Below are 16,805 nucleotides of genomic sequence, written 5' to 3' on the forward strand. Positions count from 1 at the left end.
ACTAGCAGAAGTTGGCCCATAACAGGTCTGTTTCTGCAATCATGCTCTATTTGTAAAACTGCTGTTCAGTCTTTTCAAATCCTTTAATTTCTTGTTGGGGGACATTCTGATGAGTCCACTGCTAGTTATAGACACAACACCCTGCAAAATCTGTTGGCTAGTATAAAATGTTTCCGGTAAAGTACTGAATACTTGCAGATACTTTACTGGAAAATAGCCCTTCTAGAGAGAGAGAGAGAGAGAGAGCGAGAGGAGTATAGTTTTACTCAAGCTATTTATTTTTTGCAACCGTAGTAAAAATATGGAGGTACAATGTAGCATTTATTATGATAGTCCTATAGTTTTACAAGGAACTGAAGGAACAGTGCCACTTGCTGGTAAAGTTAAAACTTATTCAAATGCCTGACGTAAGGTACAAAGTGAATATTGCAAGTGAGGAAGATAGTGCATGTGACCAGTAATTGTAGTGTTTTAGTGGAGAATAGTGAACAAGTGTCACCGTTGGTTTTGTTTGGTTTTTTTTGTCTCAAACTTTGTTTTTCTGACCCTGGTCAAAAGGTTATCTACATTTGTTATTTTAATTTACAACACTTACGTTGTCTACTACAAAACATGACTGCACTCATACAACTTTTAGTATGATATAGCAAACAGGAATGCATATAACTTCCCATGTGATAGTGCTCAAAGTTAGCTAGTTGCAGACTGCAAAATTTTAAAACGCCCAGAAAACTCATACAAGTCTTTTCCTTCTTGTGTCATGTTAATGTCTCGTAAGAGATATATATGTGTCTCAGACGCATCAGAGTTCTACTGTTAGTTTTCAAATATTGCAGGAAGGCATGTCCGGTATATAGAGGGAGAAGTGAAGCTTGGACCCAAAGATTTCCTATTTAGGGATTTGTTTTCACAGCATTGCATGTGTGTTTTAATGTAACAATTTGTCCTCTTCGGAATTGTTCTGTTCTTGATCAGGGCTGTCACCAATGTAGAAGTGATTTTCGGCTATCTCCCGGTAGACAGTGATATACTTGGAAGCTTTCCTTGTCTGTGGTATCACAAATCTTTCTGTGAATTTACTTTTACTCATTGGCTGCTTACCTTGTGCAGTCAAAACACAGTTAATAAATGCCAGTGCATAAGTATAACAATTGTGGTAGTGTTCATCATACCTGTGAAACAGATAACCAGGTTAATGAGACAAACTAGTTCTTTAAATAGTATGTGTAAATTGGAGATATTTTATTGGCTGAGATAAAGAACCATACACCTTCCAAAAATGCTAAAATTCTCTTAATGCTAGAACTTAAATGCACCTGTAATGATGATTGTCCCTCTGATGCTCACAGATGCTGGAAAATTGTGGGCATAAAAAAAAGTACAGATTCTAAGCACTAGCACAGCGTTTCTCAGATGTGGCCACCAGGCTTTTCGTGCAGCCACATCCTCCTTGGTTTGGGGGGGGAGGGGCTCCCCCCAGGACTGCCAGTAGGGGTTGGGCCCTGTCCCCCTCTGGAGCCACAAATGCTGGAGGGTCAGGCAGGCAGTGGGGGTCAGGCTTCAGACTTGGGGTGGTGGGTGGCAGGCTCATTCCCCTGGCCACAGGCTTTGAGCCCTGGCCCCACGCCCACCCTCCCCCACCCCACGCCCAGCCCGCTGCCTCCTCTGGCTCTGGGCTACGGCTGTGCAGCAGTGGGCTCTGACCCCCAGCCACGTGATCCAGCCCCAGCCGTGCAGCATTGACTGCTGGCCCCAAGCTCACCCCCCCGCCCCAAACACACACACATTGCCCCTGGCCCCCACTTCAACCTCTGGCCCCAGTGCACAGCTGCTGGGCTCCAGTCCCCAGACTCTTGCTCCTGTCACCCCTGGCCCTGAGCTGCCTCCCTACCCACCTCTCCATCCAGGGCTTAATTTGTCCCCCAGCTTGCCAGGGCTGAGTAAGTCTGTTGTGAAAAGTGATATTTGTATGTTTGTTACTATCACTTTTCACTGCCTCCCTGCTAGCTAGCAAGTCTGCTGCTGTGAAAAGTGATAAACAAAATACAAATTTCACTTTTCACAGAAACAGACTTACTAGCTAGCAAGTCTTTAAAAAAAAAAAAACAACCAAAAAAGCAAAAGAAACAACAAAAAGGGACAAGAATGTGCAAAGCACATTATTTGTGTGTCTTCTGTTTAGGTCTAGTAAAGAACAAAGAAAACTGTACATTTTTATTGAGTCTGTGAAAAAACCTACATAAATAAATTACAATGATTTGGACATGTATATGTGCATATATTTGTTTTTCCTAAAGTTAACTAAGTATTTTAGGAAAAATTATCAGAGCAGCCCCAAGCAATAGTTGGTGGCCGCACTCAAAGGCCATCAAAGATTTTTCTTATGAGAACCCCTGCTCTAGCATATGCAATAACAAATTCCAGTGTTTAAAATAAAAAGATGGATAGCTTTTACCAAGTTAGTCGTCCCCTTGTTAATTGCTGTACTATGATCCTGTCCAGAAAGCTGTCACCTGCAGCAGTGATGTGAATTGTGCCACAACATACATCTTTCACTGTGGTATTTCTTTGGAAGCACAGTTTAAACCAATTAAATGCTATTATTAATGTTGATCTAGGGGCATATACTCTGCCTGGCAAACTCCCATTGACAATAATAAATTGCAGATGTATCACAAGGGCAGAAATTGAAATGGCGTTAAGAACATTTTAAAGACAAATTAACTCTTGTATGTTCTTTTCCCCATTTTAACAAGAATATTGTTCTTCAAGTTGGACTGTCCTATGGAACCCCCTAAGTCAAAAGTAGGCTGCAATTATCTGTCTTTTCAATTATCTGTCTTGGTAATGTTTCTCAACCTCTCCTATAAGTTGTTAATATGTATCCTAAGAATTTTTACAGCAATACTAGTTAACTTGAATATATCTTATTTCTTCCTCCTCCTGCACAGCCCTTGTCTTCTTACTGCCCCTTCTCGCTCTCTCCCACCCTTACTACTGCACTGCCCTTCTGTAAACCCCTGCACAGACCTACTGCTCTGTCCCCTACCTGATTCTATGCCCTTTCCATAACCACCTCCCATTCCTACAGAAATCTTGCTTCTCCTAGTCCTTTGACCCTCCCGCTCTTGCCTTCTGTATAGCTGTCACTTCTGTTCCATATATTATATACTGTATATCTCCTGGCAAGGGGACCTATGAATGCACAAGACTTGCTTGTTACTCCTGGGCATTTACAACATTCTTTTGCAACATCCAGTCTTCTGCAGACTTGTAACATGGAGGACTGAGCCTAGTTCAAAGTATCCTGCTATTTCTCTTCAGAGCTCTTTTGCTTTGGTGCACGATGTATTTATAGTGACCTCTGACTTCTGGTTTGCTAAGCATGTTATTGCCTGAATATACTTGCTTCACCATAGCTTATTGTTTTAGTTAAGTAAGTATAAGCAGATATGCTGTACTGCACAACAGCTGGGAAACCCCAGTGCAATTTTCTAACTAGTCCTAGTCCAAATCTAAAATGTTTGAATGCCTAAAATTAGTCTGCTTGTGCCCAACCCAGCAAAGCACATGCTTAAGTGTTTTTGCTGAAACAAGGTCAAAATGGGGGCATAGCATTGTAACAGAAAATAGGTTCCCTTGCTGTTTTAGTGAAGATAACTTGGGGGATTTTAGTTTGCCATTGTATTTCTAACAAATGACCCTTTATCACCTTCATCACTATCAAACATGTTCAGGGCCATCCTTAGGATTTATGGGGCCCTATGCCTGGCAGCAGCCCTGCTCGCATGTGTATTTTAGATCAGGGTGGTCTTTTGAAGGATTTATTTATGTCTGAAGATCCAAGCCTTTAAGGCGAAAGATGAATACTCAGATTGTGCATCTAAAAATCTATGCAAAGATTATTTTTTTTTTAGAGATGTGATTTTATAGTCTTCAGCAACTCACTAATGAAATATTTTTAAAGTAAATTTTAAACTAAGGTCCTGTAAACTAACATGTTCTGAGTAAATATTACAGTAATGCACAACTGGGTGTCGGTAAATTCAGATACTGAATACCTGGAGGTTGGCAAATAGCTGTTAAAGAGCCATTCAAGTGGTAATGAAGCCCTTTAACAGCTTCAATGTTATGTTAATAGGTCTGGAAGGCTTTTTCACTTTTAAGTACTAGATCCCCGCTGGAGGAAGACTCTCAAGGCTGCAGCAGCCAGCTGTGGTGGGAGCCTGCGGGAAGGGTCAGAACATGGATGGGAAGAGGCGGAAGCGTGGACACTAAGGGCTTGGCTAAACTTGAAAGTTGCAGCACTGGGAGTTACAGCGCTGGTCGTGCAGCTGTGTAGGGACAGCGCTGGTGTGTGGCCACACTCACAGCTACCAGCGCTGGTGTGTGGCCACATTTGCAGCGGTTGCAGCGCTGTTGGGAGTGATGCATTATGGGCAGCTATCCCAGCGTTCAAGTGGCAGCAACGTGCTTTTCAAAAGAGGGGGTGGGGTGGGGCGTACTGTGACAGGGAGCGGGCGAGAGAGAGAGAGTGGATTTTTGGAGCCAACACTGTTACCTTCCTGTCTTGAAAAATCAGAACATGTTCCCGATCCCTTACCCTTAACTTCAAACAGCCTGCAGCCAACGCACTCCCTCTGCCCTGTTTCTGTCAAGCAAACACTCACTCCCTGCCTCATTATCTCATTTGATTGTTCACAGATTGATCACAGCAAACAGGAGCTGTGTTTGTAGATAAGCAGCTCTGCTCCGAGTTCACAACAAAACAAAGAGAGGCTGCATAACAAAACAAAGAGTAATTTATAAAAGGATTCTGGGATATCTGCTAATACCCTGGAGGCCAATAACAGCGCTGGTGTGTGTCCACACTTGACGAGCAGTGCTGCAGCACCAGCGCTGCAATCGCTACACCCCAACCAGACCAGGTGTTCAGCCAGCGCTGCAGCCAGGGAGTTGCAGCGCCGGATGTGCCTTGCAGGTGTGGACAGTTACTAATTGCAGCGCTGGAAAGCCTCCACCAGTGCTGCAGCTTTCAAGTGTAGCCAAGCCCTAAAGCCGTGGCTACACTGGTGCTTAACAGCACTGCAAGTTTCTCGCTCGGGTGTGGAAAAACAGCACTGCAAGTTTCTCGCTCAGGGGTGTGGAAAAACAACACCCCCCTGAGCGCTGCAAGATACAGCACTGTAAAGCGCCAGTGTAAACAGTGCCACAGCGCTGGAAGCGCAGCTCCCAGCGCTGCAAGCTAATCCCCACGGGGAGGTGGAGTACCTGCAGCGACTCTCCCAGCGCTGGCGCTGCGGCCACACTCACACTTCAAAGTGCTCCCGCGGCAGTGCTCCTGCGGCAGCGCTTTGAAGTTTCGAGTGTAGCCAAGCCCTAAGACTCTTCCAATAAAAATCAAGGTATAGTTCAGTGTCCCCCCGCAGATAACTGAATTTAAATTAAGAGAGAGAATTAGGTATTTTATAGCCTCCTCTACATTCCTAGGCAATAAACAAAGTGTGTGGGCTCCCTTACAACACGTGAGTCTTTTCCCACAAATGTTTTATAACCTTTAATTTAGAAGCAAAGCTGAGACAGCATGGCTTATTTTAAAAATTGAGTTCAGATGGTGATTTATTCTTTTCCTACGGAGCTGCTCCCAGTGAAATCACAAATATTCCTTGGATACATTTTTACTCTTCACTTGCTGCCTCTACTTACTTTCCACAGATCAAGTAATGATCCCAGTAGAGACCACTCCTGGGATCTGTGTATCTGATTTGTAACTTGGAAGCATGACTGATTTCCTTTCAGGTCTTGGGAAAGGACATATTAAATCAGATTTTTCATGCTGAAGCCCAAGATCATTCACATAGTTGGTGTCTTAACACATTATAGTCATCTATGCTTTACTGTTTGAGTGAATTAAATTCTCAGGATATGAAATTATAATGGCTAAAAATCACACACTGTCTTTAGTAATGAGAGAGAAACCAAAACCGTAAATGCATATTATCTGTCTCAGACAAAACCAGTGGCTTACAGTTATTGCAGCAGGGGGAGCAGAAAATACACTTAGTCATCACAGGACTAGTCTGTATAACAAAAAGGTAGAATGTAACGTCTATAGCTACTTTAAAAGGTTATGCAGATTTTAGAATGATTTAAAATGAAGGTCTTTACTTTGTTATAGTTATTTCAAGAAAAACATTTGTCAGCAAGTGAATTAATTTGCTTCAGCTCCATTTCAAGACTTTGCTTATGTGCCTGCCAGTCATCTGGAAGCAAATTAAAGAACTGGAATTAGAACTAGTTGGCCCAATGCTTGCTTGAGGCTCAGAATGCAGTAATAAAACAAGTTCACTACAAAACTTAACTGCATGACCAATTTTTTAACATTTGTTTTTGAATCTGCATAGTTTTGGTTAGTGATCTGAAACATCTGTATAAAATTTCTATCTATTGTATTAGAATATCTAGAAAGCTCAATATGCCACTATTTAGATTGGGTGTACATGGACAGAGTGACTGCAGGCATATTTAGGACTAGTAGGTCACTTACTTTTGTGAGTAAGCTGTCTGAATTAAATATTCTTGCTATCAAAAAGGCTTGTAGAAAAAAGTGTAAATACCTACCCCCCTCTCCATCATTTTGTTTGACATCAAATTACTTTTAAGAAGAAACACTTATGGGTGGGAATTTTAAAAAGTGCCAGAGTAATTGGAAGTCAATAGGACTCACTTTCTGAAGTCACTTAGGGTATATCTTCACTACTGGCTGGATCGGCGAGCAGCGATCGATCCAGTGGGGATCGATTTATTGCATCTAGTCTAGATGCGATAAATTGATCCCTGAGCGCTCCCCCATCGACTCCTGTACCCCAGCTCGGCGAGAGGTGCAGGCAGAGTCGATAGGGGAGCGCAGCAGTCGACTCACTGTAGTGAAGACACTGTGGTAAGTAGATCTAAGTACGTCGACTTCAGCTATGTTATTTATGTAGCTGAAGTTGCATAACTTAGATCGATTTCTCCTCCCTGCCCCCCCGTGTAGACCAGGCCTTAGTTGCTTTTGAAAATTTAACTTGAAATCAAATCCTTTTTATTTGAGCCAAAAAGACAAGGAAGACTCAAACAAATGTTTAAATACACCACTACATCAGCCCAACATACAGTGGTTAAAATTGAGCTTGGTTTGACAAAGTACCAAGTGCCCTCCCATTGACTTCAGCATTTCACGCTATTAGATCCAAATAGGATATTTAGTAAATTCACTTTTTAAAATGAACATTTAGAGCATTAGCCTTCTCCTTTGAAGCAGTAAGTTTGTTGCTTGCCCGTATGCCTGGTGAGGTGAGATGCATGTTCCAGCCTGACCACATCACTGATAATGCTGTTGTCAGCCATAAGCCTCAATGGAAGTTAAAAAGAGAATGAAGCATACTATGCTGAACATGATGGTTTTGTTCAAAGTCTGCTGACATCTTTCACTAGTTAATTAGCAAAAGAACAACATTGCAAACTAGCTGGAACTGCTGGAGATAAGCCTGATAGTATATTTTTTCCATTTCTGACTATTGACATGAAGTACATCATCTGGAAATACAATGTGGATGAAAGCCTGAGCCCACTGAAGTCAATAGCAAAACTCCCAGACTTCAGTAAGGTCAGGATTTCACCCTGTAGATCAAAAGGTAGCTAGAGGGTTGAATCCCATAACCAGTGATTCTTTGACTACTGAACTGGGAAAAGTCGGTGATTCTCTTTCCACAACCAACCATACATTCTTCAGGAGCCATGACTTGGTGATAAGAATGTTATCAGTAGTGCACAAATTCATATTGCTAAAGAATTGACCTTAAAATGCTCTAGAGGTTCTGCATTCCATCAGGGTTGTCTGTTACTTCAATAATTACCTCAAAATACCCTTTTCTGTTAACAAAGGTGTCGATTTTCAAGTGGTGGTTTTGTAGGAAGGGGTAATTCAGACTGGCTCCTGTATGACTGGGTAAATCACTCTCAGCTGTGAGCCACAAGTTCAGCAGAATCCAAAGCTGAATATCCCAGTTCATCATCCTTTAATAATTACTATTCTAGTACATCTATCTGCTAAACCACATACCTGTGAAAAAACCAGGCCTCTCCAGTAGAGAATTCTTCTAGGTATTTATCCCATTGTTGAAGCAGTCCGTACATGTCTGGCTGCACTAGTGGGATACTAATGCATTGCTCCCACCCAAGTTCAACTCTATGAATGCCTGTTTCATTGTAACTATACACCAACTCTGAAAACATAAGCAGCAGATTGTCAGCAAGGGAGGAGAATCAGAAACAAAAGTCCACTGTTCTAAGATGAGACAGCTAGTTACAACAATATTACCTTCCCTAATGGCATTATTTATGACAGTACAGTAATTACTGCAGCCTGCAGATCACTTGTTTTCCCCCTAAAACATCAAATTATGACATGTCTAATCTTGATCATGAAATAGTTCTTTTTTATACTGTATTTTCACTTTGCATTGGTTAAAAAGTAAGTGGAAAGATAAATTTGATCTAAAACTTAGATTTTGAAAAATAACCTTTCGCAAAACCTAAACAACAACGGTTTTCTTTAAACTCCAGATGAAACAGATTTTCTTTTAAAATAAATAATTGTTCCTCTGCCATGTTTGCAACCCTAATATGGCAGCATGGTGCTAGTACATTAGAACCTGAAAATGAAATAATCCAGAAAGACTATAAATTAAAGTAAAACTGACATCTATTTTCATTGTCCAAGATGAGAAAAAATGCAAAAAGTAAACAGCACTGACACTGATAAATTAGATTTTTATAATTCTATAATTTTAATAATCAGAGGGATTATTATAGCATGTAGGCAACGACTTCTTTTACAAAATATTTTTAATCTGACAGTTGTCCCTTTAAGATTAGTATGTGCTTAAAAATCAGCAAAAACAGTTCAGCATACTTAATCTCGTTAAAAGTCCATAGTACAGTGGGCTGCCTACTTGTTAGTTCTTTGTGCTAGAGATGGACAAACTGGGGCTGTGCTTGGTTTTGAATGTGGGTTCCATTTTTGTCCACACTGCCAAAATGTGTGGGGTCTGGGGAGGATAATGATAAATGGTTCTGTTTTGGGGTCGTCTCTGCTCTGTACTGCAATGTCAAGACAGAATCCTGGATTCAAATTCTCAGTCTTGGTGAAATCTTAATGCCATTAAAGTCAATGGTAAAACTTCCATTAACTTCAGTAGGGCCAGGATTTCATTGCAGGTCTCTTGTAGTAAAGGGGAGGATGTTTTTTTTTAACAGCAAGCTTCATGTGTCACTACAGCAATTCAGAATTGACGACTGGCCATTCAGCCCTCAGCCAGTAAGACTTCTTTAGCCCCAAATGTTGGGTCCAAGCAGGTAGAGAGGAGTAAAGCCAAATATTAAATATATAGTGCAAATCCTAGTAAGGTACTGGAGATACATTAGAGATACACAACATTTTTAAAAAGATAAATTAATTGCAATGCCTGTATTACCATTAGTGTTGGATATTCCGACATGGAGATCAGAGCTTCCATCATACTCTCTGAAAGAAAAATAATGGTTTCATGACTGAAAATGTTATTTCTTGTAGGTATTGCTTGGCTTTAGATCTGGTACGCAAACATTTCTACCACTTTCCCCTTCTGGCCTATTAAAAATAACCTGAAAAGGCTCTTTTCTCTTTTGGTATTTTGGATTCCCAACTAATAACAGGATGTGGACAAACACATGGAAATGAACAAACACCACCATGAAAAACTTAGACAAATGTATTCATTCCCAGAAAAGGTTTAGGTTTTGTACAAAGGTTTTATTTTATTCAAACACGTTCACTCATCTCTGATTAGGACAAAACAGGAAGGACTGATTTAAATAAGTCATTTAAATCACCAATTTTAATCATGACTTAAATCAACAAGCAGGAAGCTTTTATGTAATAATCAATTTTAATCTTGTTTTGCATCTGTACTCTTTTTAGCTATTTTCCTAACGAAAGGTTGATTCTTGTTGGCTGGTGTAATTCAATACAGCAGAATCTCAGAGTTACAAAATGACTGGTTAGCCACACACCTGGAAGCATGCAATCAGGCAACAAAGACCAAACAAAAAAGCATGTATTGTGTTAAACAAACTACTTTTTAAAAAGGGGAAGTTTTTAAAAAAGATTTGACAAAGGTAAGGAAACTGTTTCTGTGCTTTTCATTTAAATTAAGATGGTTAAAACAGCATTTTTCTTTTGAATAGTAAAGTTTCAAAGCTGTATTAAGTCAATGTTCCATTGTAAACTTTTGAAAGAACAACCATAATATTTTGTTCAGTTACAAACAATTTATTAAACAAAGGAAGTATATTTGTAGTTAGTGAACTGAACTGATAGCTTCTGGCCACCATGCCTTTTAAGATTTTAGAACTAGTAGGTGAGTGGCAGATACTACCAATTTGGTTGACTTAATGTACCCTCCCTACGCACATGCACGTCATTTGAAAGCTTAATATGTCTACTTTAAGATGAGGTATGTTGTGGAGTGGTCAAGTGATGCTATTATCATAGATTTGGGATAAACAATGGCATCAACATGTTTAAATGACATCTTCAAAATATTTGCATTAATTTGTGTTAGTTTCATGACTATGTATTATTTCAAGTCATAAAATTGGATTTTTTGGTGACCTCAAAGCATCACAATTTAAAGGGTAAAACAAAATATAATAATAAATTTGCACAGGTATCCTTGAAATGTAATAGTGCAGGTGACATTTCTAATTAATATCATTATCATCATCTTATTCATCATTGTGATCTCTGTTAAGTGTGCATGGGTTACCACAGTCTATTGCCTGGGCATGTACAAAGTTCTGTGCAGGGAAGATTGTTCTGACTACAGACAGTTGATTTTTCTCAAGTATTTTTTCATGGCTCGTTGGTTCAGAGTGTGGTCTAAGTTTTTCTAATACTGCACACTGCATAAGAGACTTGGATTGTCCATGGAGAGTAAGTGACTTTTCTTTCCCATGCTTCAGTGATATTTTTTGTGATGCTTCACTATCTACATACTGTTGTTGAAATAACACTCTAGCCATTGAATGGAAGGTATTCTTCCCATCAGTTATCTCTATGATGTCTATATTATCATCTCCTTCACGAATGAGATTTCCACCAGCAGGAAGTGATACAATTCAATTTAGAATGCACACACCTGCCTGTAGTCAGTTTTTGCAGAACTAGTAATTGATGCAGAATCCATTAAGGTGTAGTATGTCAATTAAATTGTGTGACCCAAATTCATAGTCTAGCTATGCAGCAAGATTTACGAGTAAGGCTGCATTTTAGTCACAGGTATTTTTAGTAAAAGTCATGGACAGGTCAGAGCAGTAAACAAAAATTCACGGCCCGTGACCTGTCCATGACATGTGTTTTATACCCCTGACTAAATCTTGGGTGCTCCGGGGCTGCTCGAGGGTGCTGCAGGTGCTCGGGGGGGGGGGGGAGGGCGGGCAGCAGTGCATAGCCTGGGACCCCCTCAGCTGCTAGGGGGCGAGGGGTTGGCAGGACTGGCAGGTTCCCTGACTCTGCGTGACTCCTCAGAAGCAGTGACATATCCCTCAGCTCCTAGGCAGAAGCATGGCCAGGGAGGCTCTGCGTACTTCCCCCACCCTGAGTGCCAGCTCTGTAGTTCCCATTGGCTGGGAACCATGGCCAATAGGAGCTGTGGGGGCGGCGTTTGCGGGCGGAGGCAGTGCACAGAGCTGGCTGGCCACATCTTCGCCTAGAACGGAGCCAAGGGACATGTTGCCGCTTCCTGGGAGACCCCCCAAGGTAAGTGCCACCCAGAACCCGTGCCCCAAGCCCTTGCCCCAACACTGGTGGCCTGAGACTGCCCCAGCAGTGGCCGATGTGGCTGGCCCATGGGCTGACCGAGCTGCTCAGGCGGCCCCCAGTCAACCACACCGGCTGTTGCAGAAGTCACAGAGGTCTTGGGAAAAAAAATCACAGAATCCGAGACTTCTGTGACAGACTTGCACTCTTACTTATGAGCAGTGGTGTGATAATTTTGGAACTGTGAAATACTATGCACTCCGCAATTGAGAGGCACCTTCTTTGAATGTCTTCTGAAGGAAGATAGAATGAATATCTAGCAACCAAAAGACAAACTCCTGCACCAATGGGGCACAAAAGTAGCTGATCACTGTAAACTACAATTACCTGGCTTTAAGTAATATTCTGAGGCTTTCATTTTCGCTATTTCAGACCAAAGGATTTGTCAAGGTTTCCTCCCCCACTCTGAACTTTAGGGTACAGATGTGGGGACCTGCATGGACCCTTCTAAGCTTAATTTCTAGCTTAGATCTGGTAACGCTGCCACCAGCCAGAAATTCAGTGTCTGGCGCACTCCCTGTCCCCCCCCCAAACCTTCCCCTCCCTGGGCTGCCTTGAGGGACTTCACCAATTTTCTGGTGAACACAGATCCAAACCCCTTGGATCTTAAAACAAGGAGAAATTAACCATTCCCCCTCCTTTCCCCCCACCAATTCCTGGTGAGTCCAGATCCAATCCGCTTGGATCTTAAAACAAGGAAAATCAATCAGGTTCTTAAAAAAAAAACAAAAAAAACAACAACTTTTAATTAAAGAAGAAAGGTAAAAATCATCTCTGTAAAATCAGGATGGAAAATACTTTACAGGGTACTTAGATTTATATAGCCTAGAGAAAACCCCTCTAGCCTTAGGTTCAAAGTTACAGCAAATAGAGGTAAAATCCTCTCAGCATAAAGGAACATTTACAGGTTGAGAAAACAAACATAAGACTAACACGCCTTGCCTGTGCTACTTACAAGTTTGAAACATGAGAGACTGATTCAGAAAGATTTGGAGAGCCTGGATTGACATCTGGTCCCTCTTAGTCCCAAGAGCGAACAACCCCCAAAACAAAGAGCACAAAACAAAGACTTCCCTCCACCAAGATTTGAAAGTATCTTGTCCCCTTATTGGTCCTCTGGTCAGGTGTCAGCCAGGTTTACTGAGCTTTTTAACCCTTTACAGGTAAGAGACACTAACTCGTAACTATCTGTTTATGACAGGATTGAAGTGGCATTATTCAAAACTTGTTAATTTGAAAGCTGTTCATCAAGCCCACTCGGAAGAAGATCCATAAAACAATTAGATGATTTAAGTTCCTGCTTCAGATTACTAGCAACTTGAATAGTGTCAGCTAATATTACTGCATTGCCTAGAACAATGGTTGATTTGCTTTTTCCATGCTTTGCATGGAATGAAATTGCAGAACCACAGTGTTTTTTCTAATCTGGCATGTAATTTGCTACTGGAATAGCTTGCAGTTTCTACATCTGAGGGAAGTAGAGCTTGATAGCTAGGACAGAAGAGCCTTCTTGTTGTACATAGACAATGATCTTATCTCTTCAATCAGCTGATAAAATGAAAAATCATAAGGGGACTGTATTGTTGCAGAGAAACTAGATGGTTTTGCTTTAAGAAAGGCAGGTAGAGTGATAAACCGCATCTTAGAAATCAAGTCTTCCACAGATATTCTGTGCAAACATGTCATCATTTGCTCTTTGAAGTGCTGACTTCCTTAGATTAGTTGCTTTCTCAAGTATTTCTATTTTATGAAGTTGCTTGTCTTTTCTGTGTGTTTTTCTCAAGTGAACAATACAACAGGACTAATCACTGGAGGATGTGTTTTCTCTGGTGGCTATAGAAGCAGGTTGAACATGATGTTCTCTGATCAGATTCAGAGCTTTCTTTTCTAGATTCAATACAACTCTGACGTGCCAAATTCCACTTGCTTATGTATTTCTGAAAGCAACCCCTGTGATAGAGTATGGGTGGCCTATCATCTAAACTAGAAGACTTATACAGTAGTCTTCAGTACAGTTCCTCTCCCCTGGATTCTGCTGCCAGTATCACAGAATACTGTCCAACACTGGTGGCTTTTGACAGTCTTTTTCTCTTTGATGGATGCTTTAAGGGGTTTGTATTCTCCGTGTCTTCATGTATTATAACTTCCTTGTAGAGGTAAAATTCCCAAAGAATATTGCCGGCATTACTACCACCACCACCAATTTTGCATTTTGTACAAGTATACAGACTTGTTACAGTAGATCTATGTTAGTATCAAAATTGCCATTTTTGTTTACTGAACATTTTGATTGATTGAATCACAGTAGGAAGCTGCATATTGTCATCTAACACTAATACTAATACTTAAGTGTCACTGAATTAAAAAGCTAGTTTATAGAATATTTCAAAGGTTAGTACTGCATGCATAGGCAGTTGCATATTAAAACAGTATCAGGCAGACTAACAGCTACATTGTAAGTACAAAAGCTAACAAATGAAGAAGCATTATATTAGGAACTCATATATATTTATATCTATCCACTATGTATAGTATAAACTATGGGCACAACAATCTACTCCAACTGTGCACAACCTTCATTGTGAGACTAATCTGGTCAGCAAATTTCAGCTGAAAATATAGAAAACTATTGTAATAATTTGTAAGCTACTTTGACAAGAATATGCAATGTGAAAACATTTCATATAAGTATACTGAAAATATTGATGATCACCATTTTTGCCACATGCTAAACAGTTGCTTCATTTAAAAAAAAATTGCCCATGCAAAACCAATAAAAATCTTGTAATGCATTTTTGTTTGGTAGCTTTGACCAATAACATTAAGGTATTGAAATTAACTTGCACAGTAAAAACTACAGTCAGTCATATTGCAGTGTTCCTGGAACAGTACAAAAATTGCTATAATTTTTTATATTGTTTCATCTCGCCTATGGACGTATGGCACCCCTTGCCAACTCCAAATCATACCTCATCTAAACAAATAACATACACATCATATATAATTTGAAAGCTTAAGGTGGATACACTAAACTCCCAAGATATGGCTCTTTTTGGAGAATTGCTGCGTACCCATGAAAGCTTATGCCCAAATAAGTCTGTTAATCTTTAAGGTGCCGCCGGACTCCTTGTTGTTTTTGCATGCCTATAATAGATCTCATCCTCTCTCACCTTGTTTTTATTCATAGAGTGGAGAGGAAAAAAAAATTTCAACTCCCAGTTGGTTTTTCAACTTTGAGTGATCTAGTCCAGTGGTGGACAACCTGTGGCCCACATGCAGCCCATCAGGGTAATCTGATTGCAGGTCACGAGACATTTTGCTGACGTTGACCGTTCACAGGCATGGCCCCCTGCAGCTCCCATTGGCCAGGGCCATGCCTGCGGATAGTCAACATAAAGCGTCTCATGGCCTGCAATCAGATTACCCTGATGGGCCGCAGGCGGCCTGCGGGTTGCCCACCAGAGATCTAGCCAGTGCAAGGAACTAGTTGAATAAACTGAAATGAAGAAAACATTTTATCTGCAGAAGAGGCAACCGCTGTCAAAAGCTGGTATTGCACTTCAGTAAACTGGTCCCAGGTACTTAGCCAGTGACTTCCACCAGTTCTGTGCTTTGACTTTTTTTAAAGCTTTGGCAGAAAACATGTAATGCCTGGTGTGTTGTTTTTTTTTTATTATTTAATTTGAATTATTTTAATAGACTGTAGCATGCTTAGGCCTTAAAAAAGGCTGTCAATTTCAAGGAAGTTTATCTTTAAAAGAAAAATGTATTTAAATGAAAAACCCAGCAACAAGGGAGGGATGAGCAGAACAATAACCCCAGAATCATAGTGTACATCTCACACTGCAGAGCTTTGGCACACTCAGAGATGAAAAATCAAGGCCAAGATTGCCTCTGACACTAAAACTGACAGAAGGAGGTTCTGGGAGAGGAACTTCATTCAGTTTGATTTAATTGAAAACTCATTCTTTAAAAGTAGTAAACACTGGCATCTTTCCCTCTAAGGGAGAAAACTGGTATACATGTATAACTCATTGTTTTACATATACAGAATCTTTCATCATCATCTTTAATTCTAGTGTCTGAATAAAATGTCATGTAATTTTATATAAGATTTTAAATTAGAACTCCCCTATGTAATCAATAACATAATATGGTCCAAGCAATCTTAAAAAACCAAACCAGCCATGTTCCTGTGTATATACAAACACCGGTGTTCAGTTTGATACATATTAGAAAAATTACCATGAAAGAGACAAATCCTGAGGATTTTACTCAATTTCTACTCAGGCAAAACTCTCATTGAATTAACTGGGAGTTTCCCTGATCCTGCAAGGCCTTAATCAGGTAGGTTTTGCACACCTGAGTAGTTCCAGTGGCATTGGTGGAACTCTACTTGTAGGATCAGGTCACTGGAAGCAGTAAATACATTTAATGTAAGCAAATGCTATAAGCAAACATTTGGAAACACTTCATTTAGCAATGGTAACAAAACAAAATATCCATACCTAAGAAATGTTCCTGTAGTAGGTTTAAGTAAAAATGAACATTTCTGCCTATGCCCGTTGACAAATGGGCTAGGAATGCTGACAGGTGCATCTTCCAGTCTCCTGTAGTTTAGACTCTGCCCACAAACAGGGCACAGCTTGGGCACGTAGGAACAAAATATGTCCTTCTTACAATGGCTGAATTTGATTAAGCCTTTCTCTGAGTCCAAGGACTGCATTGTTTCAGCCAACTACTTGTGCAAATAGAGGGAAGCTTTCTGAAACTACCTTATTTTGCAGCCTATCACAGTCTCACCCAGAGCCCAGGTGGATCACTGGATTAGGAATGGATGTTATTCAGTGATGTCATTTAGAATGACAGCCCACTTAACCACTCACTGTTAGGATAACTAGTA

The 16,805-nt window shown here is 40.5% G+C and overlaps 1 protein-coding gene across 1 annotated transcript; it reads right to left on the minus strand.

The window, feature by feature from the left end:
• Positions 1–255: 255 nt before the first annotated feature.
• Positions 256–16,661, minus strand: MKRN2OS (MKRN2 opposite strand). Its single transcript, XM_039546333.1, has 4 exons — positions 16,411–16,661; positions 9,519–9,568; positions 8,105–8,267; positions 256–1,172 (listed from the first exon to the last, which is right to left on the minus strand). The coding sequence occupies exons 1-4, from the start codon at positions 16,626–16,628 to the stop codon at positions 929–931; spliced, it is 675 nt and encodes a 224-aa protein (XP_039402267.1). The 5' UTR covers positions 16,629–16,661; the 3' UTR covers positions 256–928.
• Positions 16,662–16,805: the final 144 nt, after the last annotated feature.

Source organism: Mauremys reevesii, linkage group 7 (genome assembly GCF_016161935.1).
Source record: "Mauremys reevesii isolate NIE-2019 linkage group 7, ASM1616193v1, whole genome shotgun sequence".
NCBI lineage: Eukaryota > Metazoa > Chordata > Testudines > Geoemydidae > Mauremys > Mauremys reevesii.

Coding starts and splice junctions, on each gene's coding strand:
- MKRN2OS (XM_039546333.1), bottom strand. CDS start 16,628: ATGCAGTCCTTGGACTCAGAGAAAGGCTTAATCAAATTCAGCCATTGT. Junction 9,569..16,410: donor ACTACAGGAACATTTCTTAG/GTATGGATATTT, acceptor TTTTTCTTTCAG/AGAGTATGATGGAAGCTCTG. Junction 1,173..8,104: donor GAGGCCTGGTTTTTTCACAG/GTATGTGGTTTA, acceptor TCTGTTTCACAG/GTATGATGAACACTACCACA.